The following is a 20,548-nucleotide window of genomic DNA, read 5'->3' as shown; positions in this document are numbered from 1 at the left end:
CTGTTTTGGGGGGATGTAATGTGCTGAAAATATCAATTAAGTCTAGCTGTTCTATTAGATAATTTAGGATCTCGTTGCTTTATTGATTTTCTGTCTAGAAGATCTGTCAATTGATGTGAGTGGGGTGTTAAAAGTCTCCTACTATTATTGTATTCCATCAATTTCTTTATATCTGTTAGTGTTTGTTTTATGTATTTGGGTGCGTATATGTTAATGAGTGTAATATCCTCTTCTTCTATTGATCCTGTTATCATTATATATTGTCCTTCTTTATCTTTATGGCCTTTGTTTTAAAGTCTCTTTTGCCTTATATGAGTATTGCGATCCCCGCTTTCTTGTCATTTCCATTTCCATGAAAGACCTTTTTCTATTCTGATACTTTCAACCTATGTGTGTGCTTTGCCCTTAAGTGGGTCTCATGTAGGTAGCATATTGTAGGCTCTAGTTTTTTTATCTGTCACTCTATGACTTTTGATTGGAACATTTAGTCCACTGACATTTAAAGTAATTATTGTACTTATTCTATACGTATTTATTGCCATTTTAAACCTTGTTTACCAGTTGATTTTATATTTCTTCTTCCTTTTTGTTTTTGTTGTTCCTATTGTGGTTTGATGATTTTCTTTTGTATTATGCTTGTTTTCTTCTTTTTGATTTTTGTGATTCTATTGTATGCCTTTGATTTCTGATTACTGTTTTTCAAGTATGTCAAGCCCTTCTTATATCTACTTGCTTTAGACTGGTAGTCATATAGGCTCAAACACATTCTAAAAAAAAAATCTACAGATTCTTACTCTCCTCTCCCACATTTTATGATTTAGACGTCCTCTTTTCCATCTTCATGTTTATCCTTCTTCATTACGGTTATCATCACTTTAGCAAAAATGTTTTGATTTTTTACTTTTTAATCTGTATACTGGCTTATTTAAGTGATTTACTTTCCAATTGATTTTTCTCTTTGCTATTGATTCTTGCTCCTTTTTATTTAGAAAAAGACCTTTCAAGATTTATTTTAGGATAGGCTTAGTATTGCTGTATTCTTTTAGCTTTTGCTTGTCTGAGAAATCCTTTGTCTCTTTTTCTATTCTAAATGATAATCTTGCTGGGTAGAGTATCCTAGGTTGCAGATTTTTCCCTATATCATGCCACTCCCTCTGGCCTGCAAAGTTTCTGTAGAGAAATCAGCCGGTAGCCTTATAGAGGTTCCCTCGCAATTAACTGTTTTTCTCTTTCTGCCTTTAGAATCCTCTCTTCATCTTTAAACTTTTGCCATTTTGATCACAGTATGTCTTGGTGTTTGGGACCCTCTGTACGCCTTGTACTTGGACATGTTTCCTTCTTTATGTTTGGGAAGTTTTCAGCCATGTCTTCAAATACATTTTTGAACCCCTTTTCTCTTTCTTCTCCTGGGATCCCTATTATGCATAGATTGGTTTACTTTATATTATTCCATAGATCTCTTATATTGCTTTCATTTTCTTTTCATTTGTCTTTCTGTTTGTTTGTTTGTTTTGCGATACGTGGGCCTCTTACTGTTGTGACCTCTCCCGTTGCAGAGCACAGGCTCTGGACGCACAGGCTCAGCGGCCATGGCTCATGGGCCCAGCCCCTCCGTGGCACATGGGATCTTCCCGGACCAGGGCACGAACCCGTGTCCCCTGCATCGGCAGGCGGACTCTCAACCACTGTGCCACCAGGGAAGCCCTCTTTCTGTTATATTGATTGGATGATTCCCATTATTCTATCTTCCAGATCACTTATTCGTTCTTCTGCATTATTCAATCTGCTATTCATTGCCTTTAGCTCAGCTTTTGTGTCAGAAATGAGTTTTCTAATTTTTCTAGCCTCCTCTTTATGGTTTCTAGTTCCTTTTTACAGTAATTTGCATTTCTATTGATAATCTTTTTTTTTTGGCCGCACCACGTAGCTTGTGGGATCTTAGATCCCTGCATTGAACGTGGGCCCTCAGCAGTGAAAGCATGCAGAGTCCTAACCACTGGACCACCAGGGAATTCCCTCAATAAACTTTAATTCCTTCTGTATTTTCATTATCTTTTTTAAACTTGGTGTCTGAAGAGGTCTGTTTCATTGTCCTTTCAGGGGAATTCTCCTGATCTTTTAATTGGGAGTGGTTCCTCTGCTTCTTCATTTTACTTATATTTCTGATTCTATGAGTTTAGGAGAAACTGTGTTCTTGGAGGGTTGTTTTTATGAGGAAACATCCCTTTGTAGCCTGTATGGCCCCTCCCTTCATGCACCACTTAATGAAGGCGCTTCACTTCTATGACAGGCCCAAGCTTCTTCCATGTACACCCCTGGTTGCAGCCATACCACACGCCAGCTGCTTCAAGCTGTCTCTGCACAGCCAACACCAGCCCTCTCCCTGGGTCTGTCCTCTAAAGTCCGAGTTTAGCACCCGGCCCCACATGCAACAGTGAACAAGTCTCAGGCTGGCATGTGCAGGGCAATGGCATGGACCATCTATGCAGCTCTCTTTCTGTTCTGCCTGCTGTCAACTTGCTGTTACGCTCTCCTCTAAGCCTCTGAAGCTCCTTTTCTGTCCTGGCTGATCTCTCTGCCAGTGAAGGGGCTTCCCAGGATGTGGGAACTTCTGCTCTTTCACAGCTCCCACCTAGGGGCGCAGGTCCCATCCCAATTTCTTTTCTTTTTCGTCCTACCCAGTTATGTGGAGATCTTTCTTGCAATTTTGGGTGCCTGATATTCTGCCACCGTTCAGTAGGTATTCTGTGAGAACTGTCCGTATGTATGAGTATTTCTGATGTATTTGTGGGAGGAGGTGAACTCCACGTCCTTCTATTCCGGCATCTTGATTCTTTTCCCATAAAGCTTTGAATTAGCAAATTCGCCTGCCAACTGAGTGCTTTCCAAGTGCAGGGAGCTGCTCTCGCACCAGGGTCAAAGTTGAACGACCAGATATGTGTTCAAGGACTTGCAGCCCAGAGGAAGCAGCCCTGAAGGTAACAGTCACAACACACTGTACAGGGAGCCCTGTGAGCAGGGAAAAGACAGCACCTAACTGTGCCTAGGAGACTAGGGCGGGTAACTGACCAGATAACGTCACGGCTGAGATCTGAAGAGTAAGGATTCTCTTAGGAGACAAGAGGAGGGCAAGTGTGTCATAGGCAGAAGGGACAGTTCAGCAGTGTGGGGATGTGAGAAATCAGAGCCGTTTGGATAATGGTGAGACATCTGTGGGGATGGCAGTGAAAACTGGATAGGTAGGTAGGACACACACCAGAACGGCCTTAGATGTCATGTGAAAGCTATGAATTTCATTCTGAAATAATGGAAAGCTTTTCACAGCAAAGAAATGTCATCATCTGATTTGTGTTTTCACTGTCAAGGAAAGATTGAAAGGAGTTGGGACTCAGCAGAAAGCCCAGTAAGGAAATTAAGAAGCAGTGTGCGTTATAAGTCTTGGGCTGCTATAACAAAATACCACAGACTGGGGGGTCATAAACAACTGAAACCTATTTTCTCACAGTTCTGGTGGCTGGAAGTCCACGATCAAGGTGCCGGCAGGGTCGGGTTCTCGAGGCCTCTCCCCTTGGCCTGCAGGTCCTCACGTGGCCTTCTCTATGCACACACATCCCCAATGTCTCCTCCTCTTCTTATAAGGGCGCCCGTCATCCTGGATCAGGGTGCCATCTAATTACCTCTTTAAAGACCCAATCTCCAGATACAGTCAGAGTCTCAGTTACTAGGGGTTAGGACTTCAATACGGAAGTTTTTCTGTGGCGGCAGAGGGGAACACAACTCAGTCCATAACACAGTAAGAATGGAGAAGAGGGAAAATGGAAGGACAGTTAAGCAGAGATCAACATGGCCTGATTAGTGATGGGCCAGGTACACACAGGAGATAAGGAGGTCTGCTTGAGTTTTGGTTTTGGCAACCAGGTATGTGCCAGTGCCATCTGTCAAAAAAATGAATAAAGAAGGAGGCTTGGTATGACCAGAAAAATGAGGAGTTCAATTATCAACATGCTGTAATTGAAGTAGTAATTTCTAGTTAACAGGTAAGTAAAAGTTTGGAAACTGAGGGTGTATGAGATTGTCCAAAAAGAAAATGTGAAATAAGAACAGAAGGGAATGGAATCTTGGTGAATAACAGCAAAGGGTGTGGAGGTCTATCCAGAGACAAAGAATGAGAGCAAAGTGACACAAAAATTAAGAGAGAGATGAACCGACTGGGAGATGGTTGTTAATTCCTAAGTCTTTTTCAGAAACTTAATGGTATTCTACTTCAAGGATCAAAGTATGTGCTTCTCATGAGTTCTAATTTGCCTGTGTTAGTAAACTAGGATCTCAGCATCCAGAATGCCTTCAAAATACCCTATTGATAGTATATAGCTTTCCCTATATCTTTTGCAAATTCTAAATCTTTAGAATGAGAAAATATCTTTAAAGCTAAAATACGATGTCATATATCTTAAACTGATCAGTACACTGATTTTTTTCAGGATTACTTATTCTTGACAATATTCCCATTTATGTTGGAATACAACTTTTGAGGTTATTTATAACAATGTATATGCCTTAAATACTGTAGAGGTGATAAGATATCTAATGGACTAATGTCTGAACAATATACCTTGGCACACCAAGCAGCCTGAAATCTGTTCATGAAATCTATTTCAATGGCACTAGTGATTTAATGTAGAAAATAGAAAACAAGCTGCATAGTGGAATAACATTTATTTATCAGCTATACTGTGAATATTATTTTTCAACAATCAGATATAGACACTTGAAAATTCCACAGTACTCTAGAGACCCAAAGGCACAGATACAAGTGATTTATTATGTTTTAAAAAAGTGACCAAAGGGAATATTAATTCTGGAAGATTTTTAATCAATTCAACACTATCATACACTAGAGGAAAAAAAATTTTCCACAAACATTCCCTCACAAGGCTGGTACTTTTATATTTACATAGTATTATAGCAATTTAAAATGTTAATCTATGATACAATAATGTTACTTCAGAAAACATAAAAAATATAGTTTTTTTTTTAATAGCCATGCTCCCATTTTTGATGAAAGCTAGTCAGTTCACATCCTAATGTTAGCCTGACACTTCACAAATGCACAAGAGATGCAGAGTCAGCTTAGTAAACCTGTGCAACAGAAGCCATCAGACAGAGGGTTCCTCATCACTCAGGTCTGAGTCAGCCTCATCTACCCCCTCAATGACCGACTTCTTCCCTTTACAGCAGGAGACAATCAACCCAATCACGAACACCTGCAAATGTAAACGAGCTGTATGTTATTTCTCAAACCTGAAGTCATCCAGAAAGCACCAAATTTAAAACCCAATAGCATTGCTGTGACCAAAACAGGCCACTAATGGTCACAGCATCCCTGTGACACCTGTACTTACCCCAAGAAAGGCCCAGTTACCAAAGTAGTAGGCAGCACTAAAGAACCAGAACTTGTGAAGGAACAGGTAGGTCCGGGTGACAGTACACTGATCTATAAAAGCAAATAAAGGACTAGGGTGAGGTAGTTTCTCTCTTGAAATAGACTATTAATACTTGACCTAAAAGGTTATTAACCAAGACTAATTATCAGTGTTAGAGACAAGATTGAAATCTAGGCCTATCTCCAAAGCCCACTCTTGCAATCACCTTAATATAGTTTAAATTATCAACTAATATGACATATTTTTAAAAGTGAATGCCACCAATGTAACCCCAGCTCTTAGGTGTAAAAAATTATATTCGCTAGTTTAGTGTAATTGAAATAGAAAAAGCATTTTAACCTGGAATGCCAGACACATCCTAAAACAAAACAAAGTTTCCTGATGAAGAATGAAGAAAGTAATCAGATGTGGTTAGCATTCTTTTCTAAGAATCCAACTGAGAGATTTTTTTGAGCTTTTTTTTCTTTTTAAGAATGCTATTGAAAAAATGGCCGCTGCTTATAAAGAAATACAGAAAAATCATTATTTACTGATTTGCTTACTGTCTGAATTTTAGATAGCATTATAGCTTGAATTTAAAAAGAAATCACTTACTTTTCTCCTTCAAAAAAAAAGAAAGTAACTTTTAAAGAGAAATCGGCAGACTGGTTACTTGTGTGAGACTCCATACTATTTTATCCAAATACATTGTTTCCATTAGTTTACGAAGTCCTTTATACATATATCTAGTGAAGGAAGTCTAAGGAAATACTTGTTTATGAAAACCACTTGTCCTATGGATTTCTGAAAAGTAGCATTAGGTTCTATTTTATCCCAACCCTCCCCTCCCTTCCCCTACAGTTCAGCATGTCCCTCCGGATGGCTCAATGCCCAGCTGGACAGACAGCCTCTGCTTCTGGCAGGAAAACATGCCATTTAACAGAGAAGCACCTTCCTCTCACGAGCAGGACAGCAATTTAATGTGGATCCTCTGATCCCCAAGGGCTCCCTTTGTAGTCCTCGTTCTCTTTCTCAACACAAAAGTCTAAGAGGAATATTCCAAGCTTCCTAAGAAAAACCAAAAAGGTATCGAGCAGCAGGGGAGGGACAAACGTTTCTCTCCTGTCCTACAGTCCCTGCCCCCAGATCACGGCCTCACACCAGGCGCCAGAGCTCAGGCAACAGAGACGCCTCCCTGCAGGAAAGCCACTGGTCAGCCACTCTGCCCCAGAGCAAATTCTCCCCTCGATCACAGAAGGTGCTTCACAGTAATACAACGCACTCAATTTGCCACTTTTCCCACTGGATTGGCCTGAATATTCCACAGTACCCATCAGAATACCTGGCATTCATATTCAGTGTGACTGCAGAAAACCTAAGCTTTTTAAAAAGGGGTTATTTTACTTTGAAATCGTATTGCTAAATAATACATTTTCTAACTTCGTTTGACTAAAATCTGAGAAGATTCCAAGGATGTCAAAACAAGATGCTCTGAATATGCCTCGAAAATGAAAGTATAACTTAAACGTCCAGCACGACAAAGCAAGTCCAGGCCCTGGTCCTGACAGACTCGATGCCAGGTATCATTTGGTCACTTCTCTGTCATGTGAACGGGCAAGTCTGAACCACGAGACTCTGCTTGTCATCACACTTCCTGATAGGCTCATCCTGAAGACCAAGCGAGGGTTGCAGAGTGGCAGTTAATGTCCATTTTCTTCTTCAAGATATACTAAGACCATGATAAAGAATACAGTTTTCAAGACCTGCTCAAATGGTGCCAATAAAAACTCATCCTAAGATTTTAGAAGATTATGTGCACACTAGTGAGGAAAATACTCGCTTAGGTATTAGCATCACGACTACTCTGTACGTGTTCATTATTCTTCTGTCTCTACAGTCAAAACAGATGCAAATGAATCTGGTGAAATTTAAATGTGTATAATTCAGTAAAAGGATACCTGCTGTACAGCCATATACCTTTAATAAAAATAACCAATTGAGATGAAGAACGGAACGGGCTGTAAAAAATGCCTGTTCATAGTTATTTTAAAAACATCAACAGTATCTTTCATGGCTTAAGCATTACATGAGCTCTACAGTACAAGTACAAACCTGTTTTTCTAAAAATAAGTTTATTCATTTATTTATTTTTGGCTGAGTTGGGTCTTTGTTGCTGCGCCAAGGGCTTTCTCTAGTTGTAGCGAGCGGGGGGTACTCTTTGTTGCGATGTGCGGGCTTCTCATTGCAGTGGCTTCTCTTGATGCGGACCACAGCCTCTAGGCGCGTGGGCTTCAGTAGTTGTGGCGTGTGTGAGCTCAGTAGTTGTGGCTCGCGGGCTCTAGAGCACAGGCTCAGTAGTTGTGCGCACGGGCTTAGCTGCTCCGCGGCATGTGGGATCTTCCCAGACCAAGGGCTTGAACCCGCGTTCCCTGCATTGCAGGCGGATTCTTAACCACTGCGCCACCAGGGAAGCCCACAAACCTGTTTTTAAAAAGTTATTCAACCTTCTCAACATTGCTAATGCTCTAAAGTTAAAAAATAAAAAGTTCTATTACTCATTTCCATACCTAAAGGTATTTGGGGGGTCAGAACTTGAGCGAACCAGAAATTTCAAGGCCAGAACAGGGATTACAAGACAAAGGCTGAGCTGGCAAAAGCAGGTAGAATCAAATCACTTTTCCCAGGGGGTCTAATAATCCACTCAGTGACATTTCAAATTGGCTATACCTGCTGATTATTTTCCCCACCACAAAAAAAATATCTTAAATATTTTTCCTATCACATTATTTTACATGTTTACCACTTTCAAAGGCTGGAGATTTGATGCAAGCCTTCTAAAATAAGAAAAAAATGTACATCGTTAGTCTTCTGCTTTGTTGTTGAAAAAATATGTAACAGCTTTTATAGTTATCTTTATATGTATATGTGTCATTATATTTATATGTGTATAAAGTGGCATATGTCCACAGAGGAATTTTAGTTAATAATCCCCATGCATATATTTTATGTTTGAGTGTTAACTCCACACTGAATACCCCATCTGCCACCTCCCAGCTGCCCACCTGAATCATAGATATCTAGGAGATCTAGAGAGGTGTTTCTACTGCTATCTAAAACACTACAGTAAGTACTTCGAACTTGGTTCGGCCTTCAAAGTAAATGTGAATTCCTCAATTTAGGGAGTACATTCTAAATCCGGAACTGTTCAGGAGACTGCTGGCTGTTATTCCTCACAGGGACACATAAACTTCCAATTACACCAAAGAGTGCATGTTTACAATGAAAAGCTAAAAATAGGGGTTCAGACAAAATTTTTTCTTCAGACAAAGTGGCCATACAGTAAAGATCAGGATTAAAAGAGCCAAGAAAGCACCTGGAGCGTATGAATAGAATCAAAATCCCGCTTCTACCATCCTCCCCCCATCTGTTCTCATGCATCATCAAACTAGATGCGTAACTAACAGAAAGTGCAATTAAACTTGTTTCGCATGTAACAGCCGCCTTTATAAATATACCTGATAGATTTTATACTACTTATTTCTTGTTTCTTTTTAGACCACTGGTCATGTCATTGTTAATGTATGCTGACTGCCACTAACATAACTTTGCTCATTAACTATAATAAACAGCACCTTCTACTTTAAATATATTTTGAAAAACAATACTTAGCGCTGATTTAAGCCACCATTATGTCATCACCATGTTACACCTTCACTTGAAATCAGCTTAGAATTAATTAACTCTATATTTGTACTTTACTTACAAAACAAATCCTTATGTTACATGTGCATACAGAGAGAGGGCATTTGGGAAAATTCATGTACCACAGAGAATTTTAAAGCAATTTCTTTGTTTGACTAGTGACAAAAAACTGGGAGAAGATTGGACTATTTGGAACACCACTTCCTTTCTCATGGTTGCCCGTGATCGTGCTAACTTTGGTTTCTGATTAGGGTCTTGCTACTATTGAATACAATAGACATACAAATCTTAACTGGAGACAAGCTAAGGATCTCAGGCTTTATTGTGATATGATTAGGAATTATTTACCAAATGGTTTTAACAAAGGGGATAACATGAGTGCACTGCAGGCTGGCAGAGGGAACTGCGCTTAGGAAGAGGTTCATCAAACCAGGAAACAATCCAAGTGAAAACACGAGCTGTCGGGATGAAAGGAAGGCTGGATCTGAGCTTCTAGGGAGTAAAATGCCAGTGAATTACTGTCAAATGGATTTACAGCATGTAAAATATATACGCACAAAAAGATCTGAGCAACCAGCAACATATATCCAAATAAGGGAGGGCAGAAAAAATTTAAATATGTAATAAAACCCAAAATTGTATGCTCATCTGAAACTTAACAAATGGCATACAGTTTAATAATGTTTTGTTAAATCTCACTGCAGGAGCTGGGTAAAAGGGAAAGAAAGAATTGGTGAACATCAAAAATCACAGAAATTCTAAAGGAAATTTATTATATTTTATGGATATATAAATTGTACTGGGCTAATAAAGATAGCACTTGCCACATGTTTTGTACTAAAGAGTAACTTTTTATAGTGACTATTTTAAGAACCAGTATCATCTGTGTTGAGCTCTGATTACATTTAAGTTTAATGTATTTCAAAGATGCTAAAATATGTATTGCTCCTTTAAAAAAGAATGCACCTAATTTCATTTGTCTTGACCATATAAAAATAATTGGCTATACCCAACTTATAAAAGAGTTACAAAGGTAAGCATTAGCATAACATGTAGACACAACCTTAAACTGTATTAGTAAACTCTAAATTAATTACATTTACTATTACTCTTTTTTTTTCCAGTTTTTTTTTTGTTTGTTTTTGTTTTCCGGTACGCGGGCCTCTCACTGTTGTGGCCTCTCCCGTTGCGGAGCACAGGCTCCGGACGCGCAGGCTCAGCGGCCATGGCTCACGGGCCCAGCCGCTCCGCGGCACGTGGGATCTTCCCAGACCGGGGCACGAACCCATGTCCCCTCCATCGGCAGGCCGACTCTCAACCACTGTGCCACCAGGGAAGCCCTACTATTACTCTTAATTGTCCAAGATAGTAAAATATAAAACAACTGCTTTCTATTACTTTATCTTTTTCATAAAATGATAGTAATTTAAGGGGTATAGCAGAAAATATTAGAGATAGAAAATTGAGATTTGGTTCTTGAGTCTGCCACTTGTATTTACTGTGAGATTCTGGAATCATTTTAACTTCTAAGTATCAGTTTCCTTCTAAGTGTCATTGAGATAATATCTACTTCTGATGGATAGTGATAAGATAAACTGAACTTCTGAGAATTAAATTAGAGAGAATTCTACATGTGCTTAAAAAAAAAAAAAAAGGTTGATGTTTTAGGAGACAGCATCCTTAAGCAAGGATCTATAAAAAGTGGCTGAGAAGTTTTACAAAATCACCTGGGCTGTCTTCAGAGTGGTCTCCGAAGAACTGAGAAACCTTACACCTAGTTCACTTCAGTGTGCTGTCCTAGCTGAACTGTCATCAACACAATCAAAATGTCACCTAGAAAAAGAACTTAGACAGTAAGACTTTCTGGATCTCAAGCAAAACCCAAGAAAAATATGCTCCGATCAATACTTAATTTTCTGGTCTGCATGGCAAACTCACCTGACAACGGTCACAATACATACGGCTTTCTCAGCTGGATGATACCAGCCAAAGTCAGTGAGGCCCTCTTCTGACTCCAGGCCCACCTAGAAACTACCTGACTATAAATTTGGTTTTCCAGATTCCTTCCTCCATGGAGAATTCACTAGCCCTGAGCCTCTAGTTTCCTTAATGGTTATACTTCCTATGGTAAATTAATAAACTGCCATCTGGCTAAAAGTTTAGTTTCCTCTCCACCTATCTGGAGTCAAATACACATGCTGGAGATCAAGCAGGATTCTTAAATAATAATTCTATCCCATCACTCTAACTTCAGTATTGCTCTGCCCATTTGACGGGTAGAATTAAGTGGAATGAGGCTATCAACACAGTTATTATTTGTCAAGTGAAAGATTATAAGTTCACAGTACTTAACCATGAAGGACTACTGTAACTTGTTGAACACAAAGCCTTCTGGTTCAAGAGAGTAGACTGAGCATAGTCATTTGTTTCCTGTCCTGTTTCCCAGGACCTCATTAAATTTATGGAGCAGGAATAAAGCCAGGAGCAAACTTTTTTTTTTTTAATTTATTTATTTTTGTTGTGTTGCGTCTTCGTTTCTGTGCGAGGGCTTTCTCTAGTTGTGGCGAGCGGGGGCCACTCTTCATCGTGGTGCACAGGCCTCTCTCACCATCGCGGCGCACAGGCCTCTCACCATTGCGGCCTCTCTTGTTGTGGAGCACACGCTCCAGACACGCAGGCTCAGTAGTTGTGGCGCACGGGCTTAGTTGCTCCACGGCATGTGGGATCCTCCCAGACCAGGGCTCGAACCCGTGTCCCCTGCATTGGCAGGCAGATTCTCAACCAGTGCGCCACCAGGGGAGCCCCAAGAGCAAACTTTTAACAGCAAAGAGAATGGGAGGAAGGCCACCCAGTGATGGGAGACCTCAGCAATATTCTGGACGCTGGAACGCCACATTTAAAAGGTCTCCAGTAAAACAGCTGGTTTCCTTCTCATTTACTTTAAAATATAACTTAAGGATCAAGAAACCCCAGGCATAAAGTCCCCAGTGATGAGGGTTCCCAGGTTCCTGATACTTAAATACAAACTAGCATAAATATGAATGAATCATCAGATATATACAGAAAACAATCAGCATGAGGGGAAAGAACAAGATAAACAGAAATGCTTCACGATGAACTGAAATGTAATTTACTTAAAGGAAACAAGGAAACGATTAAGAAAAATGTTTAGTATCTTCACATATTGACGAGGATATTACATCCATAAAACAAAGATGCTTGAAAAAGAAAAATGAGACACATAAAGTACCTCAAGGAAAGTACAACTCTGTTACATGAAATAAAGAATTCAGGGTATAGTTTGAAGATAAAGCTGAATACATAGCCAAGAATCTAGAGCAAAATGGTAGGCTGAAAATACCAAATATGAGAGGAGACAGATGATGAACTGAAGATGTCCAGCAACTAATGAACAAGAGCTCCCCAAGGGGAACATGGGGAAAACAGAAACTATCAAGTTAACTTCAAAAGAAGAAATAGACTGGCGCTGGATTTCTCACCAGTCAAAAATGAAACACAGATGGTGTAATGCCTTTAAAGTTCTAAAAGAAATGAAGCCTTCCATAGAATTCTAAGCACAAACCCATCAATTCTATCAATTGGGAGGATATAATACTTTTCAGATATACATTTTACGCAGAGCATGTCTTTTCTTTAACTCTAGGTAAACTAAGAGCTTTGGGAAGGAAATCAAGAAAGAAGATATGGTTTCTAATGCATCAGAAGTCCAATGAACAGAAATTATAACATTAGAGCTGAACAGCACAATTAGAGAGCAATTAATCCAAAGAAAAGGGGTCAGTATGTACTTAGAAGGAAGTAAATATGATGGGTTTCCTCCAACAGATAAAGTGAGCAGGAAGCGACAAGACACTAGGTAGATATCAATCTTATGTTACTTTAAGAACATTTTTTAACAAGAGAAAGAAAAAAAGGAACAAATTTTAAAGGTGGTTCAATTCTACAAATGCTGGTTGAACAAGGCAGAAAAATATACTCATATATATCTATATGTTTTCTTATCCTCAAGGAGCTTACACGTTCCTATAAAAGGGTAGGACAAAGATAAGATACATAGATGAAGATCGATTAAGACAGAGTAAGGTCATGTCATCAGAAGTCTAAATGCTAGGGGGATTCAATGAAAAAAAGAGAAACGGCACACATGTTTGGAGATTCAAAAAAGAAAGTCAGGTTTGAAAGAAGCCTTTTAAAATGGCCAGGATTCTGACTGACAAAGATGGGAGGAGATGGGTAGAAATTGGCTGTGACATTCCAAGAACAAACAGATGAAAAGCAAAGACGGAAAAGATGGCCACGTTCAGGAAGTGTATGAAAAAAGGCTGGAAACATGCAGGACGGGTTAGAGAGTGGAATCCTTCAGTCCTCAGCTGAAGTTATCAGATGGTACAGGGCAGCACTTAAGGTTCCTGGCGGAGGAATGACATTGTCAGAGGACTTGAGAACAGCGGTTTCCACAGTATGGTTTGCAGACCAAAACCGTCAGAAAATTCTAGGGCCCCTCCTCAGATCCACTGAATCAAAAATTTTGCGATGTATTTCACAAGCGTTCCAAGTGATTCTGATGCACATGAAACTTCGATAACCACTGCTTCAGAACAATTAGGCTAACAGCACTGTGTACTGTGGATCAGAGTGGACCACTAGTTAAAAGGCTCAGCAATTCATCTGACATGTCATTTAGGTGAGACGTGAGGGTCACTATGGCAACAGACTCTGCATCTCTTAGCAACTGATTAGCTGAAGAGAAAGTGAGAGAAGATAACTGTGCCATCATTGAAGAATGATGGTAGTAAAAGAAACAGTGAAGTCAGGACATACGGTCCAAGACCTTATCTAATAGTTTGTACTTCCCCAATAATTATTCATTTTAAACATTTTTTATAAAAGCACATTACCAAAATAAGAAGGCTCTGTACATTATTTTCATATGGTTGATAAGTCTCACTTAGGACTACCCATAGATTAAGCTAACATGCTAACATCTTAATTTCGCTTTCTCCCTTGACCCTGCACACCACACCACAACTACACACGTGCTTTCAGCCATAAGGGAAACCTAATGGAAAAATGTGCGGTAAACAACGGTAGACTGAGAAGTTATTAGGTTTCTTATTAGTTCTCAGTTTATGATGGAATACCAGGAACAAAGTCAAACAGGTTCAAAGGAAAAAAAAGGACAGCCTTGAAAGTTGCAAATAGATTTTAAAAGACAATTATTCTAGATATTATCAAATATAGAATATAAAATATTAAGCATTGTTTTCTAATTAAAACTCTAAAAACACACACATAACCCCTTTCTCTCTCATATGCTATACTCGACTCCTCAGCAAATCCCACTGGCTCTACCTTCAAAATCTATCCAGAATCTGACCACTTCCTGACACTTCCACCACCACCATAAGCTCTGCCTTGGATTCCTGCAAAAGTTCTCTCAACTTGCCTTTGCCCTTGGTTTATTATGGTCTATCTCAGGGGCTGGTAAATTTTACCCCAAAAGGATACATTTAGACCGTTCCTTGTTTTTGTAAGTTTTGCTGGAACGCGGCCACGGCATCTGTAACGTACCGTGTACTGCAGCTTCTGTGCTGCAGTGGCAGAGCTGAGCAGTGTGGACCCTACTGTAGGTCTCACGGAGCCTAAAATACTGACTATCCAGTCCTTTAGAGAAAAAGGCTGCCAGGCCCTGGTCTACATATCACATCAAGTCATCTGCTCGCAACCTTCTAGACTTTGCATCTGAGCGTAAAACCTGAAGTCCTTAACCTTGATGACATGCCCTTCCTCTTCCACTTCCAGTCCCCTCCCCCACCCCACTCTGCACCTGCTGTCACCTTGGTCTGCAGGGCTTCTCCCTTGGCACTTTATTTTTCTCCATAATGCTTACTGCCTGACATACTTATTTCTCTCCTTCTACTAAGTAAGCTCCATGGGGACAGGAATATTTGAGCTTTGTTCACTGTTGTGTCACTAGTACCTGGAAGAGTGCCTGGCACATACTAGATATCAATATAAACATTTATTACATGAAAAAACAAGGAAGAATAGATAAGAAAAACTAAATGATCATATGGAATCCTGGAAATTAAGACGTTTATAAAGTTATTTTAGAATTTCAAGACACACAGGCTTTGATTCTCAGTATTAGAAAAAATGATTATGTCAATATCTTCCAAAGGTGTTCAAATTGCAAAGGCTGTTATTATTGTTGTATTCCTCAAATAAACTGGATAACTTTCTAAATAAGGCTATCAAAATGATCACAATTCTAGGTGACCTGACTTCTCCTCATCTTTAGACTAAATCTAACTGTCCTTAACTTTCCCATCCCCACCTCCAAATTTACAGACTATAAGACAAAAAGACCATATAGTGTTTATTTTAAAGGCCCCATGTGCTTGAGTCTGAGGGAAAGGATTACATATATTCTCCTGAAGTGGATCTTCTTGCTACAAAATTCCAGAAAGCTAAAATTAATTAGCTTCACTTAACATGGGGTAGGAGGTATTAAATTTGAAGTCCATGTTCAAACCTGTCTTTTAAATCCACACAGAAAAAGTCTGGTACCATTTTCATTTCAAATTACATTTATGGACCACCCACTTGGGCACACAGCATCACAGGAGACGTTAACAAATACTGTCATCACAAAGCATCAGTGTTCCTTTTTAACCTCAGGCCATACAGCTAAGTTTCTAATGAAATCCCTTGACCAGCTTCATTTTCAGCCTCTTAAAATTGGCTTTCCTTAAAATGAGCTTTTTATTTATAACTGTATACCAAACATCAAATGTAAACTAGTGGAGTATCCTTTAATAAAACTAGTTTTAAACAGTAGTCTCTCCTGCAAAATACATTTTTCAATTAAAAAAAATTTTTTTATTTTTATTTTTTAATTTTGCTTACAGGCGAAAGTATTGGTAGGTAAAAAAAAATCACCTGAATCCACTGTTAGTGATTATGTTAAGTACTTGAGCACTACCGCTTAGTTACCTTGACTTATAAAATCTCCTGGAAACTCAGAAGTTCAAGTAGAAAGAAATATTTCATATTCAGGGAAAAAGATGTTTCCAAGAATTCGAGAATTACATTTTCTCAGGGAATTCCTTGGCGGTCTAGTGCTTTCACTGCTGAGAGTGTGGGTTCACTCCCTGGTTGGGGAACTAAGATCCCACAAAGCCATGCGGCATGCCCAAAAGAAAAAAAAAAGGAAATACATTTTTTCAAAGTCTCAGTAACTACCCTCCCCCCACTGCTACCTTTCAACAAACTGGAAGGAAAAAAGTCTTCTCTATAATCAATAGCTACTGGGCAGACGCATGCCACTATCTGGTCTCTCACTGTTTTCATCCTTTAAAAGGCTTAACGGTGTTTTTGCTTTAGCTACAGAATAAAAGCTATTTATCAACAACAAAAAACAGTGAATATTTATTTCTTTATTCCACATCTTGTTTCCTGGAGTGTACAGCCCGACTTTTAAAATATATATTATATATATTATATATATATATATGTATACATATATATGTATGTATGCGCACTTATTTTTTTTCTTTTTGCTGTACACGGGCCTCTCACTGTTGTGGCCTCTCCCGTTGCGGAGCACAGGCTCTGGACGCACAGGCTCAGCGGCCATGGCTCACGAGCCTAGCCGCTCCGCGGCATGTGGGATCTTCCCGGACCGGGGCACGAACCCGTGTCCCCTGCATCAGCAGGCGGACTCTCAACCACTGCACCACCAGGGAAGCCCCACACATTTTTTTCTTATTGAAGTAGAGTTGATTTACAAAGTTGTGTTAATTACTGCTATACAGCAAAGTGATTCAGTTATGCATATATATACATTCTTTTCTTACATTCTTTTCCATTATGGTTTATCACAGGATATTGAATGTAGTTCCCTGTGCTGTACAGTAGGACCTTGTTGTTTAGCCATCCTGTGTCTAATAGTTTACATCTGCTCACCCCAAACTCCCACTCCATCCCTCCCCCACCCCCCTCCCCTTGGCAACCACAGGTCTGTTCTCTAGGTCTGTTTGTTTCTGTTTCATAGATAAGTTCACTTGTGTCATATTTTAGATTCCACATGTGATATCATATGGTATTTGTCTTGTTACTTCTGACTTATCTTCACATAGCGTGATAATCTCTAGGTCCATCCATGTTGGTGCAAATGGCATTATTTCATTCTCTTTCATGGCTGAGGAGTATGCCATTGTAATATATGTACCACATCTTCTTTATCCATTCATCTATCGATGGACATTTAGATTGTTCCCATGTCTTGGCTACTGTACAGTGCTACTATGAACATACGGGTGCATGTATCTTTCTAAATTATAGTTTTATCTGAATATATGCCCAGGAGTGGGATTGCTGGATCATATGGTAATTCTATTTTTAGTTTTCTGAGGAACCTCCATACTGTTCTCCATAGTGGTTGCACCAGTTTACATTTCCACCAACAGTGTAGGAGCGTTCCCTTTCCTCCACATGCCCTCCAACATTTGTTATTCGTAGACTTTTTAATGATGGTCATTCTGACCTTTGTGAGGTGGAACTTCCTTGTAGTTTTGATTTGCATTTCTCTAGTCATTAGCAACACTGAGCATCTTTTTATGGTCTGTATGTCTTCTTTGGAGTAATGTCTGTTAAGGTCTTCTGCCCATTTTTCAATTGGGTTGTTTTTTGTTGTTGAATTGTATGAGCTGTTTGTATATGTTGCAAAATAATCCCTTGTTGGTCGCATCATTTGCAAATATTTTCTCCCATTCTGTAGGCTGTCTTTTCGTTTTGTCTACGGTTTCCTTTGCTGAGCAAAAGCTTGTAAGTTTGATTAGGCCCCATTTGTTTATTTTTACTTCTACTGCCTTAGGAGACTGACGTAAGAAAACACTGGCACAATTTATGCCAGAGGATGTTTTGCCTATGATCTCTTTTAGGAGTTATATGGTGTCATGTCTTATGTTCAAGTATTTAAGCCATTTTGAGTTTTTGTGTGATGTGAGGGTATGTTCTAACTTCACTGATTTACATGCAGCTGTCCAGCTTTCCCAACACCACTTGCTGAACAGACTGCTTTTTCTCCACTGTATGTTCCTGATGAAGATTAACTGATTGTAGGTGTGGTGGGTTTATTTCTGGGCTCTCTATTCTGCTCCATTGATCCATATTCTGTTTTTGTGCCAATGCCACGCCATTTTGATTACTGTAGCTTTGTAGTACTGTCTGAAGTCTGGGAGGGTTACACCTCCTGCTTTGTTCTCTCTCTTCAGGATTGCTTTGGCAATTCTGGGTCTTTTATGGTTCCATATAAATTTTAGGATTATTTGTTTTAGTTATGTAAAAATGTCATGGGTAATTTGATAGGGATTCCATTAAATCTGTAGATTTCTTTGGGTAGTATGCCCATTTTAACATTATTAATTCTGCCAATCGAAGAGCATGGGATATTTTTCCGTTTCTTTGAATCATCTTTAGTTTCCTTTATTAATGTTTTATGGTTTTCAGCACATAAGTCTTTCACCTCCTTGGTCAGGTCTTCCTAAGTATTTTATTTTTTTGGATGTGATTTTTAAGGTATTGTTTTTTTACATTCCCTTTCTGATATTTCATTGTTAGTGTAAAGAAATGCAACCTATTTCTGTATGTTAATATTGTATCCTGCTACCTTGCTAAATTCATTTGTCAGTTCTAGTTGTTTTTGTGTGGAGTCTCTGGGGTTTTCTAAATATAGTATCGCATCATCTGCATATAATGACAACTTTACCTCTTACCTACCAATGTGGATAACTTTTATTTCTTTTTCTTGTCTGATTGCTGTGGCTAGGATTTCCAATACTGTGTTGAATAGAAGAGGTGAGAGTGGGCATACCAGTCTTGTGCCAGATTTTAGTGGGAAGGCTTCCAGCTTTTCACTGTTGAGCATTATTTTGGCTGTGAGTTTGTCATAAACAGTTTTTATTAGGTTGAGATATATTCCCTCTATACCCACTTTGGTAAGAGTTTTTATCATGAATGGATGTTGAATTTCTTTTCCTGCATCTACTGAGATGTTCATGTAGTTTCATCTTTTGCTTATGCGGTGTATCACATTGATTGATGTAAGTATGCTGAACTATCCTTGTGAACTTGCAGCCTGACTTCTACACTGTTTATGCACAAAAGCATAAAGCATGAGATAATATATACATTCTTCCATCTATCATCAAAAATATGGTGAATATTTTTCTGTCAAAACATATAAAGCTATATCATTACATTGTATGTAACATTATTTCAAGTATCCTCATTGATGGGTAAATACCCAAGTTGTTTCTTTTTGTTTGCTATTTCTTATCTAACCTCGATGGGATGTGGAAACTGGTTACTATTGGAGGAGCAAGAAAATGCAAACATGATTTCAAGATTTCCCTCTGAGTAAACAGTTTAGGGCACACAAAAGGCAGAGGACAACTCCTGCTACCCTATGAGATGAGGGTGACAGGTGGAAACTAAGTGGAAGAGGGAAGGAAAGGAGTTCAACCTTGGAATTGAGGTTTGAGGGGTTGGCAGGACATGCATTTTGGTATAGATAAACCAGATAGTGGTTAGAAGATATGAATGGAAATCTAAGATTCTGAATTTATTGATTAAACTATTAATACCCCTTAAATTATCCAGAATAACTAGGCTTATTTATTGTCAACTGTCAAGTCTCCAAAACATGACTTAGAAAACCTCATTGATCTAGTAAAGCTACATTTATTAGACTAACTGCAGTGAGGGAGATCAAGGAGGGCAAAGGCAAAGGGTATTTATAAGGTTTAAGGGGCTGGGTTGGACCACTTTTATCAAGGTCTTAGACACTGTGGGGAACAGGCTAGAATTGGGCGACGTTTATGACACAGGTTTTGGGTTGGTGGACGCAGTGAAATGAGAAATCCTGAAGCAAGTCATCTTGGGCAATTCATCTTGGTAAGTAAGCTACTGGAGCTGTTTCACAGTAGGAGTTGTCAACCGTTTGTTTGTTCTCGGTGGTACGTAACGCAGGGCAGGGAAATGCAGGGAAATGCGTCAGTGCCCAGAACTGCTGAGCATTAGCAACACAATGTTGGTGTCGGTTCCCCACACCTTCTGGGATTAAAACGCTTTTAAAACTTACAGAGCAGCATTCGGGAATGGTTTAGACTTTAGTCTACTATGAATTGTTAACAAGAGAGTGCCCTGGAATGGACAAGATGCTAGAGTTGGAGTACGTATGGAAAATATCCAGAAAGAAGGCACTAGGTTTCTGACACTATCATATAAGAAGTGACTTTGACTAGAAAATCCTCCTGTTTCACTCACAGCTTTCTGAGCAAATGCTTAACATAAGAAAGTGTAAAAATTGCTCTATCTTTAAAAATAGGTGAGAAATT

At 39.2% G+C, this 20,548-nt stretch overlaps 1 protein-coding gene across 1 annotated transcript in view; it reads right to left on the bottom strand.

Moving 5' to 3' along the window:
- Window positions 1–4,697: 4,697 nt before the first annotated feature.
- Window positions 4,698–20,548, bottom strand: part of LMBRD1 (LMBR1 domain containing 1) — a 118,463-nt gene continuing 102,612 nt past the window's right edge. Inside the window, exons 15-16 of the mRNA XM_032651454.1 lie at window positions 5,403–5,494; window positions 4,698–5,264 (exon numbers count right to left, since the gene is read on the bottom strand). Of these exons, the coding sequence (XP_032507345.1) occupies window positions 5,157–5,264; window positions 5,403–5,494 (200 nt within the window). The 3' untranslated portion in view covers window positions 4,698–5,156. The remainder of the gene's footprint in view (window positions 5,265–5,402; window positions 5,495–20,548) is intronic.

The sequence above is a fragment of the Phocoena sinus genome, chromosome 12 (assembly GCF_008692025.1).
Source record: "Phocoena sinus isolate mPhoSin1 chromosome 12, mPhoSin1.pri, whole genome shotgun sequence".
Taxonomy (NCBI): Eukaryota; Metazoa; Chordata; class Mammalia; order Artiodactyla; family Phocoenidae; genus Phocoena; species Phocoena sinus.
Note: the sequence above shows the minus strand (reverse complement) of the source record. Positions and strands in the feature narration are given on the sequence as shown.